A 16,191-nucleotide genomic window follows, 5' to 3' on the forward strand; every position below is an offset into this window, starting at 1 on the left:
CCACTCCTTGTGGTTCCACGAAGTTCTTTAATCGACTTTGCTTGACAATTCTCTCAAGGCTGCTGCCATCCTTGTTGCTTGCACACCTTTTCCTACCACACTTTTCCATTCCAGTCAACTTTCCATGAATATGCTTTCATACAGCGCTCCATGAACACCCTGCCCACCATCTGTGGCTTTATCCTCCCTGTGGGGGGTGTGAATGAGCCTTCTGGACAACTATCAAGTCTGCAGTCTTTCCTATGATGTTGTGTGGTGTTTACTGAACTAGACTAAGAGTTTGAAGGCTCAGGAAACTGACATTTCTGTATTATAACATCTTTATTGCAATATTTTGATACTCATTGGTTCTCATGACCTGTAAGTCGTAATCAAGATTACAACAAAAAATGGCTTGAAATATTTCACTTTATATCCAATTCCAAGATCCACCTTTTGAGCTAAATTAGGGGGGGGTGAACTCTTCCGCGATATTCTAATTTGAGACCCACTTGTATATACAGCTCTGGAAATTTTTTTTTGAGAACACTAAATTTGAAAATGACAGCCAACTCATTTGAATGTCACACAGCAACCGTAGGATGACATCAGAAAAATGTGTGTGTGTGTGTGGGGGGGGGGGGGGGTTAAAACTAGTAATGTCCTGATTGATTTTACCAATGGGTACAATTCATTTTTTGAAAACAGTCTAGGTAAACAGAAAATAAGTTGTAATGTCTTACTATAATATACTTATGAGCAGGACTATAAAACAAATATAAAGTAACAACTTAGATTTCATTGTATATTTTGCCAGCCTTTTTACACTTTGCATGAAAAGTTGGAAACAGTCTGTTTTGTTTTTAGTTGGATCCTAGCAGAGGTGGGACCAAGTCACTGTTTGGCAAGTCACAAGTAAGTCCCAAGTTTTAGCAGTCAAGTCCAAGTCAAGTCCCAAGTAAATACAGAGAAGGGCAAGTCGAGTCCAAGTCCAAGTCACATCAAAGCCAAGTCGAGTCCAAGTCCAAGTCTCAATCTTTTTGAAGTCCTGAACAAGTCATCAGGTACTCTTCACTTAATAATGCCATTATTAGACTATCGATCATAATTTTAGCACTTTCATCTAATCCACAGTATTTTTTTTATAAATACAGATTAAAATATGTTCAATGTTTCTGTCTTGTAATCTTTTACGACATATGCATGTGCATACCTGTGTAATATACACATGTGCATACCTGAGTAATCTCTACAAAATGGATAGCTACATGACACTCAGCACAGCTGCAAATATATATAATGTTTTTCCAAATTGCGGAGCCCACTGTAAGGATGAGTAATAATTTGACTGATGGTATTTCACTGCGCTAGGCCACAGATTTGCCTGCAAACAATTTATTAGGCTGTCTGCCAGTGGTGACTCATAAGGGAAGCCAAGGTCAACACTTTTATATTATTTAAAAGATAATAATGACAGTAATTTTGTTTTAAAGTATTAATTTCTTAAGAAATACTAGACATTTGATGCTGTTTATCTAATTTGTAAATGGTGCACGGTCACTTAAGCCCATTGTGTGCCACTGTCCACACGTTCTCATAATGATCTTTTTTTACCAGCTCTGTTCAAATATAGCCTATGGCTAGTCCACAAACTTGTTTGTGCCACATGTAGCACAATTTTAACAATGATAAGCATGATATTAAGTTGGCAGAAACAGCTTTCATTCCTTTGGAAAGAGAAGCATGTATGACATGATGCTTGCTTGACATTTTCTGTTTGCAATTAAAAGTGAATTATGAGCCTGGTAGCCAGTAGCCACCTAGCTACAGTAGCTGAGTGGAATGCGTTTCAATCGGCATATCATGTGCTTCATGTAAATAAATTATTGAATACTTCAAGACTCACCAGTTCCATTACACAAGGCAAAGACAACTCTTCATAATATTCTTGTCCACTTTCCAAATCACAGTGAGTGCAGCTATGTCATAGTGACCTGGATCTCATAGTTTATAACAGTACAGTAGGCTAGTGAGAAACGGATAAATTCACAATCTCCTCTAATCTCGTATTTTTTTGCCTCCACGATTTCTTTTTATATGTTTCTTATATTTAAAAGATGATATCAATCATCAACAATGACAAGCCAGCTGGAACCTACTCGTTTTCTCTCCCTCTCGTGCGTGCTTAGATGTGTTCTCAATTAAATGCAGTAGCTTAGCACAAGTTTAAGTTGGATCTTAATGGAGAGGACTCGAAAAGTATCATCTTTATGTAACATGCTGTTGGTGCTTTTTGACAAACGTTCTCTAACAAGAGTGCAAATCAGTTTGCAGTAAAGCTACTAGTGATTGGCTAAATGTTGGTCCTTCCTCCGTCTCTTGGTGCCCTACACACAGTGCGTAACGCGTGTGGGGGTAGTGGCAGTAGGCTACTGAACTGTGCTCTGGCCGCTTGTCTCCGCTATTTTTTTTTTTTTTTTAGTCGCGGGAAAGCGTCTCTGGGTTGACTGGTACACGATCAGGAAATTTAGTTTTTGATTCGAGACATGTCAAGTCATCACAAGTCAAAGAGGCAAAGTCCGAGTCAAGTCTTGAGTGAATAGTATTCAAGTCCAAGTCGAGTCGCAAGTCATGCCGAATTTTATCAAGTCAAGTCTGAAGTCATTAAAATCATGACTCGAGTCTGACTCGAGTCCAAGTCATGTGACTCGAGTCCACATGTCTGGATCCTAGATTGTAAACAATTCCCATGTGTTGTTACTAAAATACCATAATGATCCATAATAAAAACACAAGTGAAAAGATGAATGCTTTAACACCTTTATTGTGCCCAATCAGAACAGTATACTTCACATTTGTAAGTAAAGGCAGCAAACATTGCAGACCACAATGAGGTAGACTGTCAAATCTCTAAAAAGCAGCCGGGCTGGCCCACAAGCTCAGCATGGGGAAATGGAGGGGGAAAGAGTGGGGGAAGGGGGTGACATTATTGGAAAAATGACACCATCTTTGGCACAGTTGATCACAAATACACATCCCAAAGAGGACCATGGGAGGGGGCGTTTAGGGAAATGCTGCATTTTGGTCTGCTCTGGCTCCTCATACATTCCGGCGAAGTACTACGTTCTACATTCAACAAGCAGCTGTTCATGCCTGGGGTCATAGCCCATGACGATACCTGCTGATGTACATAACAAATGTGTTTAAAAACCAGTCACCCCTTTCTCCAAAGTGCAAATTAAAAAGTGCAACAATAAAACTATGTGCATTCAAAAGGTCAATGGCCATCTCAGTATCAGACTTGTAAATTGAAATTGATTCGAAAATGACTAAAACTCAGTTGAAGCGATGCTAGGCTTTGTAAAACATCGCAAAACTGTCAAGGTGAGATTTAATAGCAGTACATTGCGAAACCACTGAATTAATCCTAACGAGCAGATAAGCGGGAAAAAAAAGACAAAAAAAACAAAATGCTCATTTGCATTGTATGGGGGTGGAAGAAAACTAAAGGGGGAAAATTAAAATGCTGCCAGGTAGGTTTCTGTTCAAAATTTCCATGTCATGACTTAAAACCTGTGTAAAAATTAGTAAAAAACTGCGTAAAAATGTCCGGAAAATGACAGTTGGGCATCAATTACGTATTTGCGTTTCAAAGTAAAAAACGCTAGTCGGCTGCACAGGGGAAAACAAACAGCCAACTAGCTGAGGGAAAAAAAAATCTAAAGGCACTGTATGGCATCTGCCAGAGTGAAAGGCAATGAGATTTGAATGATCAATTTACCAAGAAAAAAAAAAAATGCTACTAAATGACAAGTAAAAAAAATGCATTCAACAAAAAAAAAAATTCTGAACCATGGCCTGAATAGTCTCCAACTCCCATGCATGGGACCTGAGGGCCTCCTCAACCATCACTTCACTGTTGAAGGAGACAAGCTCTAACTTTCACAAGTAGAAACTTTTTTAAAAATTCCAAACACTGTGCATAGTGCCATTGTGAACAAGGAAAAAAAAAAAAAATTCCACAAAAAAGTAGCAAGTGCAATAGTGAACCTTCTACAGTGTTGGATCCCCATACCCAATCCAGTGTGAGTGCGGTTCCCGTGGGGGGGCGCCAGCACTCGTGCTCTGCTCCATGGGCGCGGTGCTGTGGACTCGAGCCAGTAGCATTCTGCTGCCACGCTTAGCTGGAGTCACGGCTCTTTTGGTTGCGCATCAGTGGGCGGTGGTTGCTCAGGATGTCCATCGAGTGTTGCCAGTGCCAGCAGGAGCGGCAGAAGTACTTGAAGCAGTTCTGAGGGAGAGGACAACATTTGGAAACAAACCCACAAGAAACTCAAACATTCTTATAAAAGGTTACCAAGATTAATCCAAAGGTTTTAAACTTGTTGGATCAGAGGTGGTTCTCAAACTAAACTCCTGCACCATGTCTTGCATTCAATTTATCTATACATAAGGATATTTCAGACATACCTGATCTCTGCAGAAGAAAGGCCCAGTTTGACGATTGCAGAGTTGGCACATGGAGTCCTCCAAATATGGGTCAATTTGAACCTGAATGGTTTAAAGTAAAAGATGGACAAAATGTTTGAAAATCTAATGAGCAAAATTCATGCATCTGAGGACATACAGTACCAAATAATATAACTCCGCAGAGCAGAAGTTACCTTCTTGGTAAACTTTGGGGTTTTAATCTCCACAAACGCAGCACTAACTGCCTTCAAGTAGCTACGCTGGTTATTGAAGGTGACACGACCAGATCCTATGGAGAAAAGGAATTCAAAACAATTACAAATCACAACAATATCTACCACCAACAGATCAAAACAAACACGACTTGGATTACCAATGGGGTATTTGTGCTTATCAGTGTCGATCCCAGCATACATGACTCCTCCAAACAGGTCATTCATGATACTGGCCAGAGCTTCAGCATTAAGCATGCCATGTAGAGCACCCACAAAAACAGTCTTACTGGGGTCCAGGCGTTGGGAAGGGCACCGCACGTAGTTACTGTCGGAGATCACCCACGGAATTACCTGCACCTGATCAGCCAGAGAATTCAGTATTAAGCTGGATGGACACACTGGACTCAAACACAAATAGCCAAATTATGGAGAAATGGTTTGATGGGTGTGTAAAAAGGATTGTGATCTACCAGTTAAAGAGAGGTCAAATATGTGATGGCAAGGCCAATGCTTCAGTATTTAGTGAAATGTTCCAAATAGTCACTACATTTCACAGTCCAAGTATAGCAGTAAGAGGCAAATTGGGGAAAGCAAAGAACACCACTTGTTCAAGAAAACCTCTTAAAGAGGCCCTATGCAACAATTTTAGCAAAATCTAGTTTGTTCTACAGCACTTTTTGGGTCGTTTGGTGGGTGCTTAGTCTCCCCCTAGTGCTTCTCCGCGGAAAAAACAAATATGCAACTTTCTGGTCATGGTCCGAACACATCCTGATGTAACTCGGCGGAAATACTCTAAAATGTAGTCAGATTGTAGTTTCTAAGAAGACTGCAAAAAGGACTCCGACTTGGCTTTGTTGCTGTTGAAATTGTAAGTAGCCTACCCTTGGGTAAACTTCGTTTTTGTAATGTGATTTGATAGTCTCTTGAACAATGGGTTTGCTCGACCGTTTTATTGTGAGCCCTATGTGTTTAGCTTGGTTTATTGATGGCTAGCTCGCTAGCTAGTGGGGGTTTAGCGTAGCAGTCACTTGCTACTGAAGCTGCAGGGGGAGCTATGTCGTGAAAAATGCAAGCCCAAATCAGGCGAACACCCAGAAACAGCGAAGGAATAACCAGACCTGCATAGGGCTTCTTTAAAATGCAGCCATTTCAGACGCTATCCAACCACTAGAAACATCCACAACATGCAAAACTAGAAATCCAGGATGAGGGATGTACTCATTTATCATTCGTAAACAGAGCAACATTGTCATGTCGAGCTTGGAGACCTCTTACGGGGGGCTGTACCTGAATGAGAATATAGTTCCAAGTAGGGGTATAAAGATACCCGTATTCATACCGAAACTTTTAGGTACAGGATGGTAGGTTGAATACAGATGCGTACCGAATATACCAAATGCAGTCTTTAGGTTATCAACAGTAGGCTTTTTGCTTGCGGTTTCAAATTCAGGTTCCCACACAACTGTCAGTTTGTCAATTAACGTCAAAAACATTTGACACACTTTCAAAATACTATTCCTATTGTGCATCAAAAATATTGTCAGTGAATTTTAGGTTAGCAGTATCTACAGGCTTACTGTACCGGAAAATTAAAAGAACTGTGACTTTAAAACCGAGGTACACACAGAACAGTGATTTTTGTGTACCGTTACACCCCTAGTTCCAAGTATGTATATGCTTAGAAAAAAAAATAAAAAAAAAGTCTCATTGTGAATTGGTATTTGTTGTAACTATGCATGTGCAACTAAGTCCCAACATGCAAATGGGAAAATGTTGAGTACTTTTGTCACTTTTGGGAGCTATAGGCAATGACCTACGCCAAGCTAGGCTAATGGTGGCTGCATCAGACTGAGATACTGCATGCACAGAGATGAGAGGGGTATGAATCATCTCACCTAACTCTGGGGGAATCAGCGAATAAGCCAATTTCCCAAAATGTTAGTGTCCTTTAAAGTAGACCAGAATCAAGTTAGCATCTGATGCCAGTCTGCCAAACCAATCACAGCAATCTCCTAAACAATCTCCAGGTCTCCTACATAAGTATATGATTTACTTATGTAGTACATAATATGACAGGGCTTCTTGTCAAATTTGGCCTCATACTAACATCCTTGCTCCTCATCCTTCGGCTGGACATCTTGAAGTAATATTCACTAAGGTCATCAGGGTGGAGAAGGTCCTGGGTGCAGGCTTGCAGCAGGCCACGCACGGACCTCTCTGACTCGAAGACCAGGTACACATACCCTACACAGAAACAGCTGTTAATATCTACAAGAGAAATTGTTTAAACTCTGTTTTATGAATGAGAAGTCCACTGGAATAAATTTCTTGGCAGCAAATCAACTTTCTAAACTCTATACCAAAGTCAGAAGGTCTTGCATAAAAGCAATTAAAGCTAAGAACTTAAGCATTTTTTTGGGAGTTGTATCAATTAGCAAATCTACAAAAACGCACCCGTTAGAAAGTTAGCTAGCCAATTTCAATGCACTGTTTGTTTGATGTTTGTAAGGCAGGTGTACCGACTTAGCTAGTTGGCTCATTCATTCATTTCCTAAACAATCATCCTACTGCAGTTTCCAGCTTCCATTTTTAATATCTTTGAAGCATAATCACTGAGGGGAGAACTTGAGAAAGCCACAAGTAGCAAGCCATCCAACATTCATGTAAAACATGTAAAGTTAAATGTAATGTTAAAAGTTAATTTACTGTAGGAGTGGAGGTTTCCATAAAAAAAAAAATTTAAAAAAAAAAATGAGATCAAAGCCATTCTGGCAGTGGGTTGTGCTTTAGAACTTACCAGAACTGTGCCACACCAGCTAGCCCCTTCAAGATCCCCACCACCTCCACCAAGGTGCTTTGGAGAGAAATTAAAATACCATACCGCTGCATTACCTTTTGGCATATTACCTTTAGGAGGGCAGCGTGGATGCTTGCCATCCTTACCAGGCCACTCCACAGTCAGAGGGCCAAAGCTGCTGAATGTGTTGTTCAGTCCAGCTGGAATGAGAAGACAAAACATGTTATTATAACAACCCAACTGCCATAACGGTGAGCAGTTGACTGTTACAAAACATCACACAGTCCAAAACCTGGCATAGAAGATGACTTATGAGGACAGTGAAGACAAACACAGGGTTCCCACTATACGTCAGATGACTTTCCCTGATTAAAAACCTGAATTTCCATGACATAGGCCTACTATAGAATGAATCGTACCATACACCATCCAAAGATTACAGAGTAGCTGTGTAGCCTTCAAGAATCTTTGAATTTTTTTTTTTTTTTAGAGTGGGAGATGAATAAATGGGCAATGAATAAGCAAAGTTGGGCTAACCACATCTACTCAAGCAAGCAGTAAAGCTAATTACTGATATACACATTGGATATAATGATTGATGATTGGATAAACACCAATTATAATGATTGGATATACACCAATTGTGCATTTGCATTAATGTATTTTGGCAAGTAAATTTTAAACTGCTACAACAAAATTCTCTGATATTCCATGACTTTGCCCCACAAATGATATTCCATGTCTGAAATAGACCATAAAATGTCCATGATATTCCAGAAATTCCATGACCCGTGGGAACCCTGCAAACAATACCAAATGTTAACACTGCCAACTCACAATTGCTGCATCAATACTGCCCATTTAAATGGCAAATATCTGAAGGAGTCATGTTTAACTCTACCTTAGCTTCAGATGCCCCAGCAGGAAACTAACTTAGTACTCAGTACTAACAGATTAATTTGCTATACTAAAATAAGACATTTTCTGCATATGCCTAAGGTTATAGGTAAAGACTACCATTCAGGTATATTCAAGATATCGGTTTTCATCTTGGAAAAAATGCTGTTAGAAGAGAATAACTTACAATTTAAATAAACTAACCCTAAAGGAGACTGAATCATAACACTGAAATCCATGAACATCTGGACATTTAAGCATGAATAAAAATAGCCAAGCATGTATCTGATGTGTACCAAGGACAGACATATAGGCAGAGGGGAATGGGAACTGGGCAAAGGCCTAATAACAGAAGGTTAAGCCCTGAAGGGTGACAAATGTATAGCTCCCACTCCACCCAAATACAGAAAATCTGGCAACACTTGCTTCAACATCTACCAACTATCCCCCTGCCCAATTAGACAAACCCTGGACAAGACTGCTATGCTTATACAGAGATGTTTGCCCTCCATGCTCAGCCCAACACTACGTACCATTTTATAGATGAACAAGGAAGTTGCAAGTCACTGAACTGACAATCTGTATGTATGCCAACAAATGCTTTAGCAAGTACATTTCGCTTTTGTTTGGGCTTTTCTCATTCACACCCTTTCAAAATAGAGCAGGATTTAGACACTTGTATCCAAAGTGGCAGGGACTCGCACCATTCAAGAATCAAACCCAAGCCTACCAATTACTGGACAGCAATACTAAACACTACCCCATCATGACATTGGATGGATGGGTTTTGGATTGCAGTGTGAACAAACCCTCAGTGATGTCCCAAGGAACACCTCCCAGAAAGACTTTGCAAGAATACATGGGGTTCTTGTAGTTTCTGGGTGGCAGTTGTCCACTCCAAGTAAAAGTGGCCTCATTCACAGCTGTGTGGAAACAAGTGATTACAAACAATGAACAATTTTGAAGCACCCAGAGCACAACAAAGAAATGTTAAAGATGCTACTTAGCATTACATCTAAAACAAGTCAACAAATGGCCACCATTTTGATTGACAAACATATAGGACCATAAACATACCAGCAGCTTGTCTGTGGAGCCTGGCCTCCCTTTCAATACTAAAGGTCTCATCAGCCCCATCCATGAGGTCCATGGTAGGCCACACTGATGCCCCGGGCCAGCGTTTGGCCAGTGCATTAGCTGGGGTGGCACTGGGAGGCGGGGTGAGTGGAGAGTTGTCCTGGTCCAGGCGCTGACCCAGCGCCAGCTTCAGATGATCTTTTTGCATATTGGACATCACAAAGTTGAGCGGAGGGGAGATCCTCAGGGATGACTGCCAAATGAGAACACAAGTGATGGCCAACTCGTCTCCTCACAAACGCACATCACACTTCTCCAAAACAAACACTACCAGAGATCCAAGAAAATGAAGGAAACCACTGACCTCGTTGTTTTGATGGCAGTAAAACACAATTGAAAGGTGTCAAAACAAACTGAATGAAGAACTATAGACCCACCAGCAAGTCAGAGAGGTGGTCAGAACTGGAGCTGAATCCACTGGTCTCAGAGTCCACCGGGCTGCTGGAACGAGAGTCCAGGTAGGAGCGGGAGTCCAGCCGGGGGTTCATCCGGGCCATGCCGGGAAACTTATCCAGGAAGTCCGCACCTGCCATGGCCTCAGTGGAAGGGAAGCCCATGGGTTTGTTGCGGAGCTGGCCAAGGGGACTTCCAAGCATCCCCAACACTAAAGAGAGGATCATGTATTGACAACAAATGAGGACACCGAGGTGTGGTCTCAATTAAATGGCTTCAGTTGTACAAAACCTAAAAGATGGTGGATGGAATACATGTGCTGTTTACTTAGCACCTAGCCCAAATAAGAGGCATGAGGCAATCACAGAGTGATTGTGCACATGCTAGTGATATCAGCTGTGAACTATGCAGCACAGGGTTCAAACACCAAACAAGCTGCTTGTCATTGGTCATCATGGTCAGTTAAAATATTACACCCTCCAGTCATGGAAAGTATTGGCAATGTAGTCAGATTGACCGGACTGACATTAGAACTGAAATGATTAATGGATTCCTCAGAATGACCAAAGTGAAAAGTCTGAAATGCGAGTGCTAATCTAATGTGCATTAGAGAGAAAAGGGACTGCGCCTGGAACCATTCCATATCCCTTTTGAAAAGCAAGGCAGTCTAGTGCTAGACAAAACGTCCCCAATATCCTTTTAAATCATGAACCATAGCTTTGAGTAACCAACAAAACAAGGGATACATTGTATGCAACAATATCAACAGGAGTCTTATAGGGACAATGCTTCTTGTGACATCATACTGGTCTCCTGACATGGCAATATCAGTACACAGCCAGACTACATCTACCAACTTCACAGAACAAAAACAATGGGTCAGAACACTCTAGAAACATGTAGAACATTCTACCACATAAGACACACCCACATAACTGCCTCACCCAATACAATCTGACAAAACACAAATGTACACAAGTTGCAAGATAGAGAACAAGGCCTGTACTCACTGGAGGAGGAGTTTGCTTGAGGCACCGGCTCACTCTCCTGGTTGCTCCATGGGCGGTCCCACCCAGACAGGCTGAGAGACTGCAGGCCCAGGCCCAGGTCATTGATGTCGGGCAGGCCCCGTGGGGGTTCCTGTGTGGCGTTGGGGAAAAGCATCCTGCTCGCTGCAGCAGAGAAGTCAGAGTCCTGCCGGTCTGCAGAGGAAAGGGAGGAGGAAGAGGAGAATGTGGATACAAGAGTTAAGGAGCCCTGCATCAGCTGTGGTCCATGAGAGAGAGATGGGGAGAGGGAGGGAGCAAGCTGGCTGCCTCACTAAATCCTCCTGATAAAAATAACCCTCACAGCGTACCCTCCTCCCCACTTCAGCGCTGTCGGAGAGTCAGCCGAGCCAAACCTGAGCCAGCGGCGAGTGTGGCGGCTGCCTCTGCCACGCATCTCTCTCTGCGTCTCAGACCCACCCAGCATGTGACCCAGGTGCTGATGCACTCACACCCTCCTGCTAATGACATCACCCCACTGCCCCTCCCCTCCCCGCCTCTCCGCTGGCAACTGCGTGCGACACCAATGAAAATTCCTGTCAAATTCTCCGGCTGACAAAACAAGCGGAACGTCTGTCTCGGCAGGCACAGCTCCAGCACTTTCTTGTGCTCTGAGAGAGAGAGCGGATCAGAAAAAGGGTGACAAAAGAAAAAAAGTGCAGGAAGAAAAGAGCTAGAGGGAGAGAGACGGATCAACGACAGCCATAACAGCAAGTAGGGGGGCTGACCAAAAGGCAGACACAGCCCTACACCAGGCCAGCCTCAGCCTGCTCTCCAATAACGCCGGCTCAGACAGCAGCAGCTGACTGATCAGAAGCCGAGGGCTGTGCGAATCACACTGCCAGCCCCCTCACTGCACTCCCGAGCTGGAGCGCGTCCAACTGCCACAGCCACGATTCAGCAACTTTAGCTTGAGCAGAGGAGGGGTGGGCAGAGCGAGAGAGTGAGAGCCCATCACAGTGGCTTTGCATCTGGCTGCATGACACAGCCCTATTAACCAGAGCCTCACTGATGCAGCATTGTTTACCATGTACCACTGACTCAAGTCACATGAGTGAACATTGGTGACGATTACAATCTACTACCTCTTAGTATTGCTCTGACAGTCACATGCTACTGGCTATTAAATAATGAAGGAAATGTAAAAGCAGAATATGATCCTTCATAACCAATATCGTTTCAAGGACATTTACATACATGACAACCTAATCAAGCCAGCTTTAAAATATAAACCAGTGAGTAAAACGGAGTAAAACATTACCCAAAAACAGACAATAAGCTAAGGAAATGCAGACTGATTCAACCTTGCCAAGCTTCTGGCAAGTTTCTGGACAGCACTCATGTGCTGCATTGCTAGAGGCCTGCAGTGGTGCAGCATGAATCAGCTATTCTTGGTGTACAACAAAGACTGCTTACAAAAGAAGGTCAAATTAAATCCGTGACAACAGTATATGGTAAATTTTCAAAGCTGGTGACACTACTATACAATCATGTTAACAGGTCTGTTCCGACACAAACAATTTAGCATAGCATACCAAACAAAGGGTCTCGTCTTCCCTTGCCACCGGGAGTGTTGCATACGCCCGTGAGGTCCAAAGAGTTGCCCAACATGCTATTCATTCTGCGGAAAATATTGGCGTTACTGCATGTAGATAGGGCAGGGGCCTCAGACTCCCATCTGTTATGAATAGTAGGTTCGTCTCTCTGTAAATGAAAGAACAGAATTTCACCAGAAACATTACATTAGTGTGATGGGTAACCTTCTGAAACATCTGCAATAGCTGAACATTAGGTTCAAATCTACAGTATCCTCATCTTTGAGTAACTTAAGATATAGTAGACAAGTGAAATGGATTAAAGCGCTACTGGGCTTGCCAGACTGTGGCATTTCACCTCAGCTTTTAAACCCCTTTGAAATGTATGGACAGTAACGTTGTTTAGTCTCACTTGAAACAAAGCGATGTAAAACTTTTAATCCCTCGTTTTTGTGTGCACCACTTACCAGAGAAAATGCCATGGTAGAGTTGTCAAAACGTTTTTTTCAAGCATAACCGTTACCAGCTAACCGAGGTCTACTTATGCCCTGTTCGGCCATTTGAAATTAGCACTAATGATTAGAAAAAGGTGCGCTCCCCTATGTCGTCAACGCTGTTGACAATTGGACGGGGTTCAAATACAGGTCAGCGTGCTTGCATTTATAAACATGCAAGTACCCGTCACGTCGTAGACTAAACTTTTGAGTTTTAATAGATTCTGTACAGTTATGTTCAGTTAATTTTCGTTTAGTTTTTTCTGCTTTGTCATAGAATTGCCTCGAGTCCGGTTAGGAGTCTTAGCTAGCCTATTGGAATAGTTTCTGTCTGAATACAGGAGCGAATAAGAAGGCAGGCGAGTGACGTGACTACTGCATGCTCACCCATGTGGTGTGAATCACCTCAAGCACGTGTCGGTGTTCGTCTTGTTGTTAACAGAGCGTGAACCACGCGTGCCAGCTTCTGAAAGGGTCTTACTGTGTCCTTACTAGAATTACTAAAAGTAGGCTACACCTCAATTACTATGTAAACAAAGTGACGTTATTTCAATCAACCTACGTTAGCCGACGTTGTTTCAATCTGCACGTCATTCAGCACCATGGATAGCGATAGATAGCTAGATAATTTATTGATCCCCAGGGGAAATTCAAGGTCTCAGTAGCATAGGGCAATTCCATGCAAAGGTCATCCTTACCATGAAAAAAAAAAAAACAGTTGTGCATACGCAAATAGAACTGTTGTTTAAATCTTCATTTAGGTCTATATTTTATTGTTTGTAACTGATCTGATTGAATTTGATGGAGAATTACACTCTTTTTACATCATAAATATGGTGTGCAACCATACAGAAACAACATTTTTCACATGGTAATATTATACATATTTAAAAAGTGGATAAATGGACCCAAGGTTCAAACAAATTGTGTCATTTGACAAATTAAAGATTGACAAGGGAATGGTAGAGCAATGTCTACGCTCAGTTTGCCTTTAAGAGCACAACTCCTTATATTTGTAAGGCTTTTGTTTTTAAGTCAGCAAGTTCCATGGCCATGTCACATCCATAACGTTTTATAGGAAATGTTTATGCTACACATACAGTGTTGATGCGACAATGTCCATAGTGTCTGTGCAAAGCTGATTTATATCAATGTAAAGTGTGATGACCAAATTGTGCCCCTTTCTTACTTTTAAAACATTTAATGGTGCGTTATGGATGTGACGTTATGGATGTTACATAATGTAAATTTACAAGACTGGAGACTTTATTATACCTCAAAGCTGATAAAACGTCTGTTCTGGTGGCATGTCAGTTTCAACGCATTTCACCTTAGTGTTTACAATTGTCATTTCAAAGATGATTAGGTTGATCAAAACCACAGGGAGGGCTTGCCTAACCATTGGCAAAACAAACATAATATTAAAATACCTCCAGTGATTAGCCTATAGCCTATTTTCATGTGGCCTAATAACGAAAATCTGAGCGATTATCTTCCTGTAACTGTCATACTGTTGTTGTACAGTAACTGGATTATCGTGTTAGCTGGTGAAGATGGCTGACTTTGCAACTGGAGTTAACATAGCAACCTCCTTCTGTTGCAGATCTGTTCAGCCTGCCGTTCACGTCTGCTTAACACAGTTTCATTTTAAATGCCTGTCTGTATGTCTGCGACCGTGCGTGCGTGTGTGTGCGTGTGCGTGTGTGTGCATGTGCGTGTGTGCACGTGCGCGTGCATGTACTTTATGTGTGCAAATCACAAATGAGTGGGTATGGGTTAGGTTGGGGCTCTTGAGACTAACATACCATAAATATTTTGTCATCTTGGGTGCAACGGTTCAGGTAGGGCTAGTTATTTAGGGGAGTGACCACCAAGTTTCATATTCCCTGGTGTTTCAGTAACCTGGGAATCACTGACCAAAATTGATGATGGTAAAAGAAAAAAATAAATGTATTTTTTATATTTTAAATGACTTGTTCTCCTGATTCTTCCTGTGGATCTTAGTGGGCACTGAGGAAGCAATAATTTCATCGCTAGTTTTTCATGATTACTATTTCAATTGTTTCATATCAAAATTCACTACTTAATTATGCGTTTTATGTAGTTTGTCGAGGACTGGTTCAGACACGTCACATCCATAACTTGAAACCGTCACATCAATAACGCCAGTTTTTCCTACATAATGCATTACGAAAATAACGCATAGTTTCAAAAACACACTTTTTGTGTTCATTCAAGTCTCCTTCATGCTACATATATCATAGTTTCGGCAGTTTCCTTCAAAATTCACAGAGTTTGTAGAAAACCTGTAATCTCTCACAAAAGTGTGTCCATTTCATTTCACATCCATAACGCTGATAAAATGCCTTGTATTCTTAGGATGAAATTGATTATATGAAATTTGAGGATTTCTCAGTATTCAGAGGACAGAGGTTACATTAAAAGTTATGCAAATTAATTCACTGATACTAATTTTGCCCCCACTCTAAGGCATTTTGTTTACCAATATGAGTCCAATTGTCACATCCATAATGCTGGAACTGCCCCATACAGACATCACACACACATTCACTAACAGCAGAAAAAAGTAATTAAAAGTATATAATATTAAAAAACACAACTAAGCAATAAGTACAGTAGAAGATAAAGAATATACTAAATATACTAAAATACAAATTATACTAAATAACACTGAGGAGAGGCTAGGTCAGCCGTGCTGAACTGTTGCACAGATGGTCTTTTAAGAGTTTTGTGAAATGTTGGTGAGCAACAGGAGGTATGTTAAGTGAGCATGCAGCATATGTCGAGTCACACTGCAATGGTTTATTGTCTTTTAAGCATTGGCTTTATGTATCTGTCAACTTTCCTTTTCCATTAAAATGAAGCCTTCCATTAAGAAACTGAAACATCTCCCATTTCATTCCAGTGAAGAAGTTGGAGAAAGAAAGTGAACTGTAATGCAACCTAAGTGTCTGTCTGATATTCTAATCCAATACATTATTTGTGAAATTCAATCTAGCTGTCTGTTCTCTGTGAGCTAGTTAGTCTATGGGCCAGATGAGATGTTGGTACCAGTCAAGGTGGCAAAGGCTGCTTATACTTTTTGAAAAGATACATGTCTGTAGTTAACATTTTTGTATGATAACCCTTCTGGGGTGACAGCTAAATTAGTGTTATCAGCTGTTAAAGTTACCCTCCCCACTGAAAAAACACATTTTTGACACAGGT

The 16,191-nt window shown here is 41.4% G+C and overlaps 1 protein-coding gene across 2 annotated transcripts; it reads right to left on the minus strand.

Annotated features, from left to right (window-relative positions):
• Positions 1-2,785: 2,785 nt before the first annotated feature.
• Positions 2,786-13,129, minus strand: cpeb1b (cytoplasmic polyadenylation element binding protein 1b). Of its 2 annotated transcripts, none has more exons than XM_042062665.1 (12): positions 12,937-13,129; positions 12,470-12,638; positions 10,899-11,090; positions 9,873-10,099; positions 9,436-9,688; positions 9,168-9,281; positions 7,572-7,661; positions 6,772-6,908; positions 4,823-5,021; positions 4,644-4,738; positions 4,450-4,530; positions 2,786-4,270 (listed from the first exon to the last, which is right to left on the minus strand). In XM_042062665.1, the coding sequence occupies exons 1-12, from the start codon at positions 12,949-12,951 to the stop codon at positions 4,160-4,162; spliced, it is 1,683 nt and encodes a 560-aa protein (XP_041918599.1). In that variant the 5' UTR covers positions 12,952-13,129; the 3' UTR covers positions 2,786-4,159. The 2 variants fall into 2 exon arrangements, with proteins under 2 accessions (XP_041918599.1, XP_041918598.1); XM_042062664.1 differs by having other exon boundaries at positions 7,557-7,661; positions 12,937-13,125.
• Between the last annotated feature and the right edge of the window lie 3,062 nt (positions 13,130-16,191).

The sequence above is a fragment of the Alosa sapidissima genome, chromosome 14 (genome assembly GCF_018492685.1).
Source record: "Alosa sapidissima isolate fAloSap1 chromosome 14, fAloSap1.pri, whole genome shotgun sequence".
NCBI classification, from domain to species: Eukaryota; Metazoa; Chordata; class Actinopteri; order Clupeiformes; family Clupeidae; genus Alosa; species Alosa sapidissima.